Genomic DNA, 17,797 nt, shown 5'->3' with positions numbered 1-17,797 from the left:
TGAAATCATGATTAACATATGTTATTCGTACATGTAGATGACGCTTTAACTCATTGCGCTACGCTGTTTTGTAACAAATCAGGAAAGAGAGAAAAAAATTCGGTCGGGGCGTGGTCAAATCTTTCAAACAGTAAAGCCCTTCGAGCTTTATTGGATTTGACCACGCCCCGACCGAAATTATCACTTCATAAGACTAAAAGAATAATTCTTTATTTCTTGAATATGTACATTTACCGAATATGATTCCTTCTATTTTGTACGAAAACTTTAGTTAATTTGTATAGCTCTATAGAAACTAACGAGACTGATATCGACACGCCCTGTTTATCGATTGGTCGAAACCTATACAGCGACCTAAAAAAAAAAAAATCACGGAATGCACGAAATAATCATGATGATGTCATACTCAAATTCCCAATGGGAGACGATTTGGCTGTTTCTTTTATCTAATGTACTTATATACATTAACAGTAATTTAGATGACTTAACTTACTCTTTACAATCAGTTTCTGATATTGTTAAAAAAAAGATTTAAATATAAATAATAAAATGTTTTTTTGTGATTCATGCGGGTTATGAAGGTAGCGATCATTGCTAACGCTGATTATGTATTTTTTCTGCAATGACGCCACCTTCATATCCCGCATGAATCACCAAGAAAGCATTTTATTGTTTAAGGTAGCTCGCGGGTTTACTGCTTGTGAGAAAACCTACCCTGAAAATTTGTCCGCGTGACCCATAGGATTCAGAGTTTTATTTCTAAAATTTATTTGAGAATAAACCTATGTATTAGTCATCGAAATATTCAAAAAAATTGTATGGATCCAAGCAATGATGATCTCTAGTCTCGTTCAACCAGATGCTCGACTGTCTCTGTTAAGGTTGCAGGGGACAGTTTTTTTGGTCGAGGAAATGTGAGGCAGATAGTGCTCATATATGAGATTTAATTTTTCAGTGGATTTTTAAATTTGCTAAAATTAGTTTGCATGCAAGGGACACATGGTCCCGACTCTGAAGAATTTTTGAACATTTCAGAATAAAACAAGTACAACTTACATATAGCACTATAAAGAATAGCCAGGGACGGTCTCAAAATTTTCAGAAAAATTGCCCTTTTTCACATTTTCACGGGTCCAGAACCACGCTCCAGTCCCGAGCAACTGCCATAAACTACCATAGGATTGGTAGCTTAATGTATACCCATGCAAATAATCACCAATTGATGGGGGTCAATCACCTTCTTTTCGAGTGACATTTCGTGTTCTGAACCCACCCTACTTTTCAAGCACAAAACCGAAAGTGAAAATTTGGCCACAGTTTCGCATTTTCATTCCATATCTGATGAAAAGTGCTACCAGTATTAAAGTGTTATATATCAATGAAATTGACATGAGCTCCTCTATCCACAAAATGAATGCAATAAATATTCTAGCAATTTATACCCTTCAAATAACCAGCCAAACCCCAGGTTCTCCCTTTGTTTCAAAATTTTGACCGGGTCTTTCCTTTGAAACTATCCCCTGCCACCTAATCTCCAACAAACAAGAGAATGTGTACACCAGGTCACGTGATAGCTTGATTACGCGACCTCTAAATATAGAATGACTCTCTGCTTGTCGGAGATTTACGGAGACAGACGATAGTTGAACGAGACTTTATTGAAATCTGGCGTATGAATAGATACGACTGCAAAAAATATCTAAATTGTTCCTACTATTTAACATCTGACTATTTTCAAGGTATACATAAATAAGTTTCTTAAAACCAATGCTTCAAGATACATTACATCGAATTTATCGATTATTTTCAAGAACTAAATCGTGTCAGCGGTGATGATTTGTGCTTAGGTCCAAACACTGTTTCACTTTCGGTTTGCCAGAGTAACCGCATAGGAGAGTTGATTAGAATCAACTCCCAAAAATAATCAATATGTGTTCTCGGCCAATTTTTTGTAAAACAACTTTAAAGATTTTAAATATTTCACAAAACCTTATATTTTCATTATGACGTTAGCCCAACGTCATCATTTTCTTACGTCCGAGAATCATAAAATTAAAAATGCGTTGATTGATTAGACTAGCTGATTAACACATATTAGAACATGCAAATCTAATTAACATTATTCCGAATGTTATTGAACACACAAATGCAATTAATGTAAGGCTATGAAGAGAAGAAATATCATGGCTTAGTACTTTTCTTTTCACGAGACTATGAATCAGTAAATGCAAAAAAAATACCATACAACTATTGACGTATTAATAAGTTTGTAATCGTATACGATATATGATAGTTTGATCGGCAGTTGAAAATACAGAAATTAGAATTTTAAAAGAAGCGAAGTTAATGCATACGGTTTAATTTATTTACTTATTTTAACATGATTTTAAATAGAGGAGTTCCAACGCACACTCATATCTTATAGAACTGAATGTGACAATGTTAGACACGTCTTTAAATTTTTAGCACTTGATAATAATAAATGTTTGTATATAAACTGCATAAGCTTTTTCAAATATTTTATTTTATGTTTCTAAATATCATTTGTTATTTTAAAAAAAATGATTGAGTTTACTATGAGGGTCAACTCATCACGTCGAATCCTCTTGTGACGTCAGCAAATCCGCGAGCTACGTTGAATGTCCGCAACGATCATAGCCGTATGACCAATTTTATAAGTTTAGATAATCGATACTAAGCCAAAAAAAATACACACAAGGACATTTAAAGATACATATAGCGACACCTTTAAGGAAGTTTCAATTCTTGGAAATATCGATTAGATATTGTTCGGCGTAATCGCGGTATTGTGCGTCCTTTAACCGGAAGTTGTCATATTTCGTTAATCTTAAGATAGTTGACCAAAATGGCAGGCCGTTTGATGTTATGCTTAAGAAAGCAAAAAAGATTATTTCCAAAATCATTTGTAGGAGGTATTTATTCTCTCTCTCTCTCTCTCTCTCTCTCGATCGAAATTACATTATACATGTATTAGAGTGTAGAAAACTGCAATAATGTTTAAAGTTGGTGATTTTATTTTTTTTAATTTCATACATATTTTTGTACAGGCACCGGAGCTCTGATATTCTGGTTGTCAATAGTTTCCTTGGTGATGAGTAAGTTTTCTTTTCTGCAGTTTTACATGTATATTCTCTGAAATGGTGAATTGTCTTTGTGTAATGAATTTTTAAAAAAAAATCGGTTCTAATGAGCGAAATGAATTTTTCCTTTTGCGGTTTTTGTAGTCGGGTTTTTCCGGCACCAGTGCTCGGGCGCCTCCTACTTGCTGCCCCTGGTGATGGTTCCGACCAGTGTGATGGGAATGTTCTCGGGGGTCTTCCTCTGGGTGTCCGTGGGATTCCTCTGGGACAACGACATTAAGGACTTCATGAAGTTTATGGCCGGGTTCTCGGTTGTTGTCACATTTATTCTGGAGTTTGTATGCAAGTATATTTTGTTTCAGAAATGCCAATCTATCAATTTTGTGCACTAGGTAATCTGTTCATAACTTTATATTAAAAGCGCCGAGTTCTTTTTAAACTTCCAATTCCAACTATAGATATGTTTTATGTTTCTGCAACTTGAAAACCAATCAATGTATTGCCTGTATAATATTACACAGTGACACAATGGTTTCAATTAAAGGATTTATTTCCTTGCTTTACAAATCAAATATTCTTTATTTGCACTATTCCTGCACATAAAGAGAGAAGTTTCTATTATGTTGTCGTATTTAGAAACCAGCGTTAAGCATTAATTAGTTGCCTCTTGTTTCCAGCTTTTGGCTTCGCTATGTGGAAGCTAGGGGACCCGAACTGTTCCAACCCCTTCTACGGATACTCCATTGGAATGCCCCTCACCCAGGGGATACTCTTCATCCTCATCTTCGTCGTTTACGGTGTCCACAGATGCAGGGAACCAAAAACAAGGCCTATAGATTAAGGCGACAGTGTACACATAAGGTATCAGTAAATGAATTTGAGTTTCGTTTTCTGTGCAAGAACTTGTCCTGTTGTATACAGTTTGATGTTGCTATCCAAGAACTTTAGAGGAATGATTTATAGCATCACAGGCAGACCGTCAATGGAGCATCAACATTAGCATAATTTATTCTCGATCTGTGCATTTAAACAAGTAGTATTTTGATATCAAACTTTATATCTTCTATAGTCCATATCGCAATCGTTGTAACAAAATACTAAACATTTTTTCTGAATGATATTTTTGGTTTGATTACTTACGTTTTTATTTTTTAAAAACATCAAACATGATACTCGATATTTTTGCAGAAGGAGCTGTGTGTTGGATGTTTGTTTGCTGTCGTCGTTGTTGTTTGTTTTTATTTGTTTATTATATCAAATGTACATACTTAATCATATCAGTATATATCATACACTGTAATATCACAACATCCTTATCAGCATCCGTGTACTACTTAGCAGCAAGTCAAAATAAATATAATCAAACACTGTCCACAGCTGATAATGGCTTGATATGGAAGGATGATGGGGTTTATTATTTTGATATGTGATATACAAAGTCTACATAGTTTACAAAGTATGTGATAAATGAGTAACACCACTGTATGTATTATGTGTACACTAAAACAGTTTTACATGTTCTGTTAGAAATGTATGCATTTGATGTCAGATCATGTGCAAAGTCACAAACAAGGAATAATTATTTTTAAAATATACCGATATGAACTAGTCTGGTGGTTTTTTCAGACCCTTTTATATCACATAATATTATTTTGTGCTGTACATTGGTTTGACTGAATAAACAAAGAATATGTATGCCAAATTTGTTTATCTATTTGTACAGTATGTGTACTGAGGAGTACTGTATATACCCTTGAGTAGTGCAGATTATATTTTACCATTGATTGAGTTATTGTATATATACCTTTGCTAAGTAGTTTATTTTTTCATTTTTTGAATGCCAATCTGGTACACAGGTAATTGTATAATGCGCAAAAACTTCTGAAAGCCAGTACATTGTATGTATCGGAATAAACAGAGGAGTAATAATTTAGCCGTCATTATATAAATACATATACATGCATGTTCATCAGTTTTTGGGTTTATGTTTGGCCAACACTTTTAGGTCCTATTTTATCCTGAAAAATCATTTTCCCTTGCACTGGGCATCATTTACCGATGGCAATTTAATGCAATCACATTATCCTTCAAATACAGCATCTAATGTTTTATTTCTAGAAAAGTGTGCATGTGATGTGTGCATTTGATGTCAGAACATGTGCAAAATCACTAACAAGGAATAATATACCGATATGAACTAGTCTTGGTTTTTAGACTACCATATCACATCGTATCAATTTGTGTTGTGCATTGGTTTGATTGAATAAACAAAGATTATATATGTCAAATTTGTTTATCTTTTTGTACAGTACGTGTACTGTGGAGTAAAATCATGCGCCCCTTGCACTGGACATCATTTACCGATGTTAATTTAATTCTAGTTAGCGCATCTCCGTAAATTCCAGTTAGGGGCACTTTGGTCGGTATAATTAAGATGGTATATGGGACACCTAAATATAATGACGTACTTACTTACTTAACAATAAAATCAAGTATTATTATATTTTTTCTTCCGTTGTTACCTAACAGCGAAGTGCAATGGGTTAGAGCGTCATCTACGAATATGTTTGTCATGATTTCGAATCTCGCTTGGGTTTTTATAGTTTTCACAATTTTGAAATTTGTTAAAACCTATTTTTGAATCAAATATTGCTACACTACTTTGAAAATTGTAAAGCGATGAAAGTATTCTTATTATATAATGTACTTTTATTTACATTTATATCGACAAGTGTCCCATACCATCTTCAGGAGACATGATGGTCAAGAGATTACTCATCAAAACTTACTTAAATTTTTAGATACGTCTTTAGCTAAAAAGCATCATTTGTTAAAGGAAAACGTCCACATGTATTTTACATTTTAAATATGTGCATTTTCTTATATTCTTATATAGAACTCTCCATTTAAAGGAGATCAATACAGTCTATAAATGATCATCGAGCCCTCTTAAAATTAAATTTCAAAGACGTCAAATTATTAAAAAGATCAATTTGCAAATATTGGGATGTCAGCCCCCCCCCCCCCCCCCCCCCTCCTCCCGCCACACACACACACGCACCAAAATTACTCCCCCTGCTGATACGTGCTTACATGTGATTATAGTGAGTTGCTATATCAAGGTGCAAAAATGAAAGTGATACCCCGTTTAAAAAGAGTTTATCAACAAAGTTGTATTAAAATATTGCTTTTAAGAAAAGAGACAATTTGAACCAAAACTAAATCGTGCAGTTATGTATACCAGTCTTCATCAACTGCTATCTACTTCTTGCATCTAAATAGCGCACCAATCAATAAAAAGATCAATAGGTCTTACTTTACCCTGCATTGCTACGACGCCTCGAGATGATCAGTCGATATATCGCCCCAAACATACACTGATGTGGTGGAGTCATAAATACATTCACCACAAACTCTGTACGATTGGGTGGGCCGTCCGGACTTCTCCCCTCCCTACTGCTGGCACACCATGTGGTGTGGCTGCGCGGCCGCTACAGGAGGGGGTCCGTCCTTCAGGCCCGTGTAGCCGCGTGTCTCCCAGGTCTCTGTGTAGGTGTGGATGACGTGTCGTCAAAAAATGTAAAAATCCTTCAAAGCCGCCCGGGTTCCTCTTGGAAAAAAGGCCAACCCGGGCTCCTGGGTTATTTTTGACCGACTGCTTGGTTTCTTGGAACGAAGTAAGCGGCTGAGAAACACCCCCAATTCCCATCTGTTCCCTCCATAACAGGCGGTCTAGACAGGCTTGAGTTGAATGGCGATCTGCCTGAGCCTAACAACGACTGGGGTTTAAATACAGGTTAGGGTATTGCACAATCTAACGAAATAAGTGTATAGTGAACAATGTTAAAGGTCATTGACCGAGAGGGACAACTGCGTAGTTAGAACTTGTGGTGTTAGCGGAATGACCAGGAAGAATAAAACTCTCGATGATGATTGGACTTTGGAAAGCGGTCAACGGATGCAAGACTCTTAATTGTAATTAACCTTTAACAATGGACTTCGTTATAAGTCACTTATGAACTGTGACCCGAAAGGATGTTCTAACAATTGATTATTTTATTTCACTGATTTATATACTTATGATTTGATTAATAATTAGGAGATGGATTTTAGACTGATAGCAGATTGATTATATATTGCTTTTATAGCACTATACGATTACAGTGCTTAATAAATATAATAAAACTCCAACTGACTTATGATTTCAAAAGTCTAAAGAATAACAACAGAAGGATCACATACGTCTTTAGCTAAAAAGCATCATTTGTTAAAAGAAAACGTCCACATCTATTTTACATTTTAAATATGTGCATTTTCTTATATTCTTATACAGAACTCTCCATTTAAAGGAGATCAATACAGTCTATAAATGGCCACGACCATCAAGCCTTCTTAAAATTAAATTTCAAAGACGTCAAATTTATATAAAAAGATCAATTTGCAAAAATTGGGATGTCAGCCCCCCCCCCCCCCCCGCCACACACACACGCACCAAAATGCCCCACGCTGTTGATACGTGCCTACATGTGATTATAATAATAGTGAGTTGGTGCAAGGTACAAAAATGAAAGTGATACCCCGTTTAAAAAGAGTTATATCAACAAAGTTTTATTAAAATATTGCTTTTTAGAAAATAGACAATTTGAACCAAAACAAATCGTGCAGTTATGTATACCAGTCTTCATCAACTGCTATCTACTTCTTGCATCTAAATAGCGCACCAATCAATAAAAAGATCAATAGGTCTTACTTTACCCTGCATTGCTACGACGCCTCAGGATGATCAGTCGATATATCGCCCCAAACATACACTGATGTGGTGGAGTCATAAATACATTCACCACAAACTCTGTACGATTGGGTGGGCCGTCCGGACTTCTCCCCTCCCTACTGCTGGCACACCATGTGGTGTGGCTGCGCGGCCGCTACAGGAGGGGGTCCGTCCTTCAGGCCCGTGTAGCCGCGTGTCTCCCAGGTCTCTGTGTAGGTGTGGATGACGTGTCGTCAAAAAATGTAAAAATCCTTCAAAGCCGCCCGGGTTCCTCTTGGAAAAAAGGCCAACCCGGGCTCCTGGGTTATTTTTGACCGACAGTTCGGCTTGTTGGAACGAAGTAAGCGGCTGAGAAACACCCCCAATTCCCATCTGTTCCCTCCATAACAGGCGGTCTAGACAGGCTTGAGTTGAATGGCGATCTGCCTGAGCCTAACAACGACTGCGGTTTAAATACAGGTTAGGGTATTGCACAATCTAGCCAGTCTATACACGTTGTTGTATCGTGAATGAACAGGAAGTCGATCTCCGCCGTGTTCTTTCACAAAGTTGTGCAATTCTTCCGGCTTGGGGTAAAATGCTGACGATGGACCCTCCACTTTGGAGGGTCCATAGTGGAGGGGATGGAGCTTGGTGAGTCAGTCTTAATTCGGAGTCCGTTTGATCTGTCATTCCAATTATGTTATCAGAAACAAAATGGGGCACATTGTTTTTAAACACAAGCACATAAAACTTCTCTCCCCTAATTGACGATGACGAATGATGGCACTTTCATTTAGGTGCTGGGTTTTTTTAAAAGTACATATTGTTATTAGTTCTACACAAGATGTATATATAGTAAAAATATTACAGTTGCATTATTGCTGAAATGGACAAAATTTTTAAAATTTATAACAGCTTATGAAAATATTCAATATGATAATGTCAAATTTTCTACAAAAGTGTAAGTCTTGTAAAAATAATTAATTTATTTTATATTACATTTCCTTTAAATGTCCCTATGTCCTGAAGATAATTGTGCTGAAATTTCTAAATGCACTATGACATGGCGAGACATTTCAAACACCGGACATTGTCACCGACAACAATCCGCATTGTTAATACATATTTTGCAACGAAGCTGACACTCTTGGTGACTTGGAATTCGGACTTAGATTTTTCCGATAATCATACTGTTTGAGAACAGGATCATTGGGTGGTTTTCTAAATTTTTCTGTAAGTAATTGTCTACATCCATAGCATTTTTTTTTACAATTAATGTTACTCGGGGAAAAAAGATAAATCTCTCCCAACGTTGAGGTGAGTTAACTTCCTGTTCACAGTCTCACTGGACTCAGAAAAATTGTTACACAAACATAGAGTAATTTATGTATCCTGATTAAGTTCATTTGAAGTTGCTAAATTCATTAAATGTTAGGACCTCCGTCTCCTTTTTTTCAATTTCTAATAAACAACCCATATGTTTTAGCTATTAGGTGCATGATGAAATTGGAATGACAGATCAAACAGACTCTAAATTAAGATTGACACACCAAGCTCCACCCCCTCCACTATGGACCCTCCAAAGTGGAGGGTCCATCGTCAGCATTTTACCCCAAGCCAATTCTTCCTGCACACGCCAAATTAATTTAGTTCCAATAAATGAAATCTTCCGTTGGAGGGGGTATTTTTTTCCTATTCAAAAGGAAATTAAAATTTTAACGTTTTCCATGACAATTATTTTAGCTAATCTCTCTAAACATAAACACCGTGTCATACAAATGATTTTAGAACATTTGTAAAAAATTAAATTTAAAAATATTCATTGTACTGAAGTAAAAACCGATTATATGTAGAATTTAATCACGCTAGTGCACTTATAACCCCTGATATTGAATTTGTGTATAATAATTGACAAGATCGAATTGCGTAATGATTTTTATTATTCCAAATTGAATGTCATCAATTTTAATTGTATATTTTTTTCATGTCTCCATAGCAAAATCCCATGTACTCAAACCTTTAACGCCGACTCATTCTATTTGTTCAACTTGAAAAAAAAATGCTGTCTTTAGCATGTTTAGATTTAAATGCTGCAATTGCTTTGAAAAATTAATGTAGAACTCTTCAATGTCAATCAAGCTTTGTGTGCGTGTTTTTTTAAATCTCGAATGCACGTACTTGTTACATTAAATGTATTTTACATTTATAATATGAATAATTAAACATATTGGGGGAGGGTAATTGATCATTCTCTAAATGGCACTTCTGCTTTCCTTTTTAAATCCAGTAAAACGACATGTCTACATACATTTACATAAAGACTGGACATTGCGTTTGGCTAATTAAATGCCAATTAAATACATGTACGTAACCCTTTACGGTTATGTAACGACACATGTAGCTACAAATATTGTAAATGTACATGTAAAGTGGATTTCTACAATTGTAAAACAAAGGTTACAAGACCAATATATCCAAAAAATTGTCAAGTGAAATTAATGACTCGTCAAAAGGGCAAATTTACAAGATTTTTAAGAAAAATTTTAATTATGAAAATTACATTAATATATTGCCACTTAGGCTCAGAAAGGTTTTTATGAAATTTGGAACTTCAAATCACCATCTCCCAGTGGAGACTGGGAGTTGGTACAATACACCTTTAAACCAAAGAGTGTGTAAACTGTGTAATTCAGGTCAAATTGCTGACGAATTTCATTATATTCTTGAATGTAAAGAACTATTGACATTTAGACGTAAATATCTTGATGATAAATACTGGTCAGCGCCAAATACTATTAAATTTGTGAACTTATGTCTTGTTCTAATGCTACAAACCTGAAAAAATTGTTATTTTATTAACAAAATATACAGTTTGATATAATAGTCTGTCCTCCATTATTATACTTTTTCCTATCTTCATTGTATATATTGTATATTTATGCTTATTTACTATTTATCTACTACTTATCTTTTCATTTATACAATGTACCTCTGACTTTTGAACTGTATATAATGATTGACCTCATGTACCATTCCATGGTGTGAGCGAAATAAACTGAATTGAATTGAATTGAAAATAAAACACCCAACAAAGAATACTGTTTAATTTCAAATAAAATTGTCTCGCTCCTCAACTTTTTGAACGGTTAAAGCTATACACGCTATAATTTGCGTCAATTTTGAATAAAGGGGAAAATGTATGTGTTTGATTACAAATAAAAGTTACCGTTATTCTGTTAATTATAATGCTGAATTCGATCACGTAACAAATATATCAAATATTAAACAATAAAAAATATTTATTTTCCTGCCAGGAAAGTAATGCCTCCTCGTGAATATCAGTCTATCACGTGATATCGACAGCTAAATTTAGCCTATCATACCAAAACTGGTGAAGGGTCAACATCTTCATAGCTGCGATAGTTTCACAAAGGAAAGGATATTTTCAGTAAAGCATAAATTTGTCCGATATACGAGTGCAAACAAAAGAAAAAATACAAGCCTGTGAGTAGATATGAATACTTCCTTTAAAATAATGACGTAGACCTGTGTTTTCCCCTATGTGCTATTTATAGATCCTATAAGTGTTAATGCAGAAGTAAGGGTATCGTGAATGACAAACGTATTTTACTCATTATACATGTATGTATTTCAAATTAACAACTGTTAAGCATATTAAAAATCAAGTTGGATATTTAATTAGGCAAACAATAACGACCACCTAGTTCTCCGCGGACATGCGCAATGAGGTCGGTTTGCTCGTCCTTCATCAATATTCATGAAAAGTTATATTTTCCTGGCAGGAAAATAAACAATTAAAAATCTATATCTTTGTAACGAGATGGAATTCACCCTTGTAATTTACAGATTAAGGATAACTTTTATAGATAGACAAACACATGCGTTTTCACTGTCATTCAAAATTGACGGAAATTATAGCGTGTATAGCTTTAACGTATACGCTAAACGTTTTATGTCCTGTAACCAACAGAAATTAACCATCAGATCTTCCTTAATTTTTGAGATATGATTTGTTTAGATATAAAGTATTATTTAGTTAACAAAAAATCCATACATTTCATCTTTACATTAGGGTATTTTCCAGTATTTTTATGTAGAACTATCCTTCTAAAGGAGATCAATACGGTCTAAAAATGGCCACCACCATAGAGCCCTCTTAATTGTACACTTTTTTCAACAGAAATAACTAATTCAATCACATTGTCATTAAAAATGTTATGATAATGGTGACAGTTTATTCTTTTTAATGATGTAAGCAGTTTCTAACTTTTTGCTTAGTTGTAAGAAAAACAGGAAGGTAAAGATACATGTATTGGCTAGTCATACCGTATACTGCTGACGTTTTTCAGTTGTCCGAGATTTTAATGTAAATGGAAATGCATGTGTTCCAAACAAATACTTTGTTTAATTGAAAATACCTTTTTATCAATTACTTTTTACTGAATTTGAAAAGTAATGAACAATCTAATTAGCCCCTCCACTTTTTAGTTTGGCTCCTCAAATTTAAGAAACGGCGTTTCACGGCTGTATTTACCACTATAGTTACACATCCAAACTATGAAATACACAATAACTTGTCGAACACGTAAATTTGAAGTCTTATTAATTCCTTTTCAATCGATTGCGTTTCGTTACTAACGAACTCAATAGCCATGTTTGAAATTTTCATTTCCATCCATTTCTCGAGTACTTTTTCTATCTGGCCCTATCATTTATGTCATCCAAAGCCTTTTTCCACTAAAATTACAGGAGAGCTCTGAGCGTTATTCCAATTTTAAAACTGGATTTTAAACTGTACATAGATTCCTCAATCATTAAATAATTACCGGTATCAAGTGGATGTATTGCACCTGAACGCAGCATACCTTGCCCCTTCACAATACTATTTTAACCCAACTTCTGTATTTATCGAATTTCGTCGTCGGTTGTATAAATTACCATTCAATTAAATTCTGTCATATTCTATACATTGTAAATCAAATAAGAAAAAAAACACGTAACTACCCGTTTATCAAAATTTCTCAAGTCAATCCCCGATTAATTCAGCCAACTTCATTCTTATGAATCCTGTGTAAAATAAATCAGAAACACAATCCACTATTCAGCCATAATTTATTTGCACTTCTAACCCATTTTCTGGGCCAGTTCACGAGCTTTAGCTTTTTCGAGTTTGTTAATGCGGGCTTGAGACTTGTTACCCATCTGTCCACCTCCCCAGTGTCGGCGGATCTGAAACAAGACAAGGAAGAACATCAGTACACAGTAAACACAAAGAGTTAGACTATGGCTGAATCTACCACATCTCTCTTTACTGAATCAAATCATCTCTTAACTGAAGTCTTCAGATAAAAATATTGTCTCTTCATCGAAAATTTCAGCTTCGGGAAAAGTTTTCATCATCATTCATGACTTCAGAAAATACATGTAGTAGATTTTGTGCAAATCTTAGAAATCAGAAGATCCGCATAGAAGGGAAAATGTAAAGTGTATTATAATTTATAACAGTTATATGAAAATTTACAATGTTTAGGATTTTTGAAAATAAAAATGTCAATTATTCAAGCTGGTCTGTTTTATCTGCATATAGTTTTGGTCAAAATTTGAGAAAAAAAATTACATTACATTTTATAGAAATTACTTAGTAATATATAATTGGATTAGTGGTAGTCAACCTTCTTGTTAACTGCATGTCATCTTCATCTCTATACAACCTGACCCCATCTCTGGGATTTTCATTAAGCAAGAACTTTTATAGTGTTGAGGAAATCAATTTAAAACGTCCTTTTCTATAATCGAACTAGTGGTAGTTATCTTCCTTGTTAACTGCATGTCATCTTAAACTCTATACAACATGACCCCATCCTTGGGATTCTCATTAAGCAACATTTAAATGTCTAATCAAGTGTAACAAATAATAACATATCCAACCATGATAAACAATAAAGGTAACAAGACAATAGAGACACTCAGAGTTAAAAAGCTCGTAAACAGAAATCCACATGAGATTTCAGGTGAAGAAATTCAAACATCATTGTGTCTCTGACGTAATAGAAATAACAACTTCCTCACCTCGTCAAATCTGTCGTTGAAGTTGGTCTTGACAGCTTCACACAGTTTATTTAGGGCATTTTTGTCTTCTCTAAAACAACAAATTATATGATCAATTAAAGCTGCTTGGTCCGATCTTAAATCAAATTTTATGCACGCTTTTAAACGATTGCCATGCTTAGTATATGTATAATAAATGACATTGCAGTAGTTTTACACATAAATTATGCCAAATTTCAATGAAGAAAAATACGTACAAAATTTGCTAACAAAACAAACGACATTAAAAGGTACCGCGTTATTTCGCCTCATGTTAAATTTCACCCCTGCCGATGAGACGGGTATGGCTGTATTACGAATTTGACATCGCTTTAAATAAAGGTCGAAATGAACAGACAAATTACAAATAAACATGTGTACGTTTTGTTCGCTAATATTTCTAAAGTTTGCTTTCTTTACAATCGATGCATAGCATGCGGGTTGAAAAACCCCAATCATTCGGGGGACGAAACCAAGCGGTTTCCTTTTCTAAACATTCCCGTGATGCATTTTGGTTTGTTTTTTCGTTTGCCCAAAGAGAAAATATTTTATTTACTTTTAATATTTTTAACTTTGAAAGGAGACTGATTCTGCTGGTGTAAATAGGAGAAAGTCCATAACTTTCTAAGATAAATGATTTGTATGAAAAAAAATTTGATACTGTAATTACGAAAAAATCGGACCAAGCAGCTTTAAATTAATCTATTAAACTAACAAAATTATCTGAACATACTAAAACTGAAATCTCCAATCCAACATTTCTCTTATTAAAATATTTTCAATATTACCTTTTTAAAAAACTAAACAGAAATTTTGTCTAATTTTGCAACCAATACAAGATCAATTACGATTGGTAACTATTTAAAATAATAATTTACTTTCCTTTAACTTAGGCTAAAAATTCTTCAATTTACAATTGTAAAATCTTACCACCACAGTAGACCAAATTATAAATGGAGAAGATTAGTTGCCTAAAGAACCAAAATTACTGGACCCAAACAATAGGACCATCACTTATATAACTCTTGCAATGCTTAAAGACCAAATAAATCAATTCTCCAGAGCTATATTCATATTTCAACAAAATGAAAATGAACAAATCTTCACAATCTCCAATCAGTAAATATCATTATTAATAAATAAAAATAATATTCACGCAAATCCAACAATACATGTACTTCCAGGGAATATGAACTTACGAATTGACATTTGTGAAGGCCAGACATGTAGCAGTTTTCCTGTGAACAACACGTCCCAGTCTGGCTTTTCCTTTGACTATGCAGTAGGGCACTCCCATCTTTCTGCACAGGGCTGGTAAGAAGATCACAATCTCAATAGGGTCAACATCGTGAGAAATGACGACCAGCTGAGCTTTCTTCTGCTCTACAAGGGCTGTAACTGTGTTGACTCCTGACCTCATCACTGGGGGTCGTTTAGTAGGCTTGTCCTCCTTTCCTGCGGCTCTCTCCTCGGCCCTGGCCTTTAGACGAGCCTTCTTCTGTTGTTTGGATTCAGGCTTATACTTGTCCATCAGACGGAACAGCTGAGTTGCTGTAATACAAAGTCATCCATAATTAACACACATCATTTTTTCATTTAATCTCTTACTGAGCAGATATGAATACCAAAAATATCTTATAATGCAATAGGAATAACAATCCAAGTTCAGCGATCAATGTGTAGATTTTTTTTTAATAAATCACAGAATATTCAGTAGTTTTTTATCATCATCACTTGGATATTATCTTTGCATGTTTTCATATTGTTATGAAGAAAAATATATATTTTAGAGTTTCAAAATATACTTAATCTTTAAGTTCACCAAAAAATTTCATTAAACATCTCATTAAACTTGTAATCCTCATGGAACATATCAGATTTGTGTAATTTCATGAATTGGCTATGTAATCTTGACCTTAGGCTACCCTAATAGAAGACAAAATTTTGGTTGCTGAAACCTTAAATGTGTTTCAATTAATTTCTTCTTTTTTTATCATTAAAAGCATCCTATATTATTTTCTAAAACTATTCATGAAATGTTTGAATCACAATTTTTCTCAAAGCCAGTCATGAAAAGAAACGATTCACTCGAAACAACACTTTCAGTTTACAAGATATGTGCAAAATTATAATTCAATGAACTTAAATTTGTTGGGTTATTTATTTAATTAAGAACTTCAATGGAATTAAGATAGTTGATTAAAGATTATATGAACTAAATTTAAAGACTGGGCAATGATCATGATGATGCCATTACCCACCTGCACTTCAGTTTTCAAAGATCATAACACTTGATTGTTAAAAGTTTTAACCCAGGAACAATTTCATGTCATTATCTTTCAAGCTCAGAGATCTTGGTAGTATGAATATCCTTCATATATGGTCTCTACCATAATCAGAAAGCAAGTTTTAATCACAGCTTGTAATAATGACACCGTTTACACAAATATCTTTTGACATCCCAGAGTAACACCGGTTCTTCGTGACATATTCTTTATCACAACATTATATAAGATTTTCGGTACCTGTCTGTTTGTCCAGAGTCTGTGATCCACTGAACTGGTTGATGGGAGGGGGAACCTTCAGTCTCTGCATCAACACTGCTCGTTGACGCTGGAGTCGGATGTATTTGGGCCATCTTACAAAGCGACTCAAGTCACGCTTAGGCTGAATATCTTGACCTATAATACAATTGAAATACCTTAATAAATGGGAAAACTGTTAAAAGTTTGTAACTATGTTCCCTGCAGTAAAAATTCATACAAGAATCTTCAGAGGTATGAATTAATCAGGAATTAAGAGAAATGCTGTGCACCTGACCTTTAACAAGTTGGAGCATCAAAATACACGGCTCTTACTGTGCACATTTCAATATTCTCAGTTGTAACTAAATAGGTCGCATATGTGACTTATTCAGGTTTTGCTACTTAAATTAAAAGCCAGTCGCCATTTGGCGACCAAAAATATCCGCCCGGTTGGTTCAAAATTTTTACACCAGGTTCAAAAATCTTTTAAAATAAACAAAATTGCGGACTATTTAAACAACATGGCATGTTTCAGTCCTATATCAATATATACAAAGAAGAGACTTCGTCCAATGGAAGTTTTAAATGCAAAAACTGCACGAGACAAATATGTTAAGTAATGTTTGTAAGACTTTAACATAACGCGAAGGTAAACTTATTTTGTTACGCCAATGTGAAAGAACTTCGTACGAGATATTCCTTTGATGTATCCACTCAAAACAACGTATAATTTTGGAGAATTTGGATAATTGAGTATGATGTGTCATTTTACCGATATGACTGGATGGAAAGAAATTATTTTTTTTTGCCAGACGTGAAACGTGCAATAAATAAAAGCCTTTTCAACAATACACTTCTTTTACTATTTTCTACATTATATCTAATGTCAGAGAGAAAATATGCAGATATCTTTATGCTACATAAAGTTTTAATACTAGCGACCTGAGATTGAAAATAGCAAGTTAAATTCAAAGTAGGTTGCCATTTGGCGACCTTGTCCAAAAGTCTACTTTGAGTCCTGATCTTTATTAAATGAATTTGTTCTTTGAGCAAGTTATGAAAATCAATCATTGAAGCCTTTATTTAAATTAACTGTACATTTATTATGCACTTGTGACAAGCATACGTATATATCCAAATCTAATTGTTTACCTATTCCAAAGTTTCGTGGTCTTTTCTCCAGCAGGGGGTTAACAACTTTCTTGGGTTCTGCAGCTTTTTTGGCCACCAAAGGGGCTGCTGCTACCTTCTTCTTCCCCTTTTTTTTCATAGGCTACAATGTAGACAATCGACAAATTGTATTTCAAAGA

General features: G+C 34.3%; 2 protein-coding genes and 1 non-coding gene across 4 annotated transcripts; 1 reads left to right on the top strand and 2 right to left on the bottom strand.

Moving 5' to 3' along the window:
- The first annotated feature begins 2,772 nt into the window (after positions 1 to 2,772).
- Positions 2,773 to 4,964, top strand: LOC105338869 (uncharacterized). Of its 2 annotated transcripts, none has more exons than XM_066075508.1 (4): positions 2,773 to 2,933; positions 3,069 to 3,116; positions 3,246 to 3,443; positions 3,779 to 4,964. In XM_066075508.1, the coding sequence occupies exons 1-4, from the start codon at positions 2,867 to 2,869 to the stop codon at positions 3,940 to 3,942; spliced, it is 477 nt and encodes a 158-aa protein (XP_065931580.1). In that variant the 5' UTR covers positions 2,773 to 2,866; the 3' UTR covers positions 3,943 to 4,964. The 2 variants fall into 2 exon arrangements, with proteins under 2 accessions (XP_065931580.1, XP_034302718.2); XM_034446827.2 differs by having other exon boundaries at positions 2,777 to 2,926.
- An 8,006-nt stretch (positions 4,965 to 12,970) lies between these two features.
- LOC105338870 (large ribosomal subunit protein eL8) lies at positions 12,971 to 17,797 on the bottom strand. Its single transcript, XM_066075512.1, has 5 exons — positions 17,640 to 17,797; positions 16,488 to 16,643; positions 15,162 to 15,513; positions 13,945 to 14,014; positions 12,971 to 13,104 (listed from the first exon to the last, which is right to left on the bottom strand). The coding sequence occupies exons 1-5, from the start codon at positions 17,755 to 17,757 to the stop codon at positions 13,000 to 13,002; spliced, it is 801 nt and encodes a 266-aa protein (XP_065931584.1). The 5' UTR covers positions 17,758 to 17,797; the 3' UTR covers positions 12,971 to 12,999.
- LOC117681936 (small nucleolar RNA SNORD36) lies at positions 13,837 to 13,912 on the bottom strand. The gene has a single exon (XR_004596518.1). It is a non-coding gene; the product is annotated as a small nucleolar RNA SNORD36 (small nucleolar RNA).

This window comes from Magallana gigas, chromosome 2 (assembly GCF_963853765.1).
Source record: "Magallana gigas chromosome 2, xbMagGiga1.1, whole genome shotgun sequence".
In the NCBI taxonomy this organism is placed as follows: Eukaryota; Metazoa; Mollusca; class Bivalvia; order Ostreida; family Ostreidae; genus Magallana; species Magallana gigas.
This window is presented reverse-complemented; position numbering and strand designations above follow the sequence as displayed.

Bases quoted from the DNA above. Each gene is read 5' to 3' on its own strand.
- LOC105338869 (XM_066075508.1), top strand. From the start codon at position 2,867: ATGGCAGGCCGTTTGATGTTATGCTTAAGAAAGCAAAAAAGATTATTT. The intron at 3,117-3,245 runs GTAAGTTTTCTT...CGGTTTTTGTAG, and splicing joins AATAGTTTCCTTGGTGATGA to TCGGGTTTTTCCGGCACCAG. The intron at 3,444-3,778 runs GCAAGTATATTT...TCTTGTTTCCAG, and splicing joins ATTTATTCTGGAGTTTGTAT to CTTTTGGCTTCGCTATGTGG.
- LOC105338870 (XM_066075512.1), bottom strand. From the start codon at position 17,757: ATGAAAAAAAAGGGGAAGAAGAAGGTAGCAGCAGCCCCTTTGGTGGCC. The intron at 14,015-15,161 runs GTAAGTTCATAT...TTGTTGTTTTAG, and splicing joins GCCTTCACAAATGTCAATTC to AGAAGACAAAAATGCCCTAA. The intron at 13,105-13,944 runs GTGAGGAAGTTG...GTCTTGTTTCAG, and splicing joins TCAACGACAGATTTGACGAG to ATCCGCCGACACTGGGGAGG.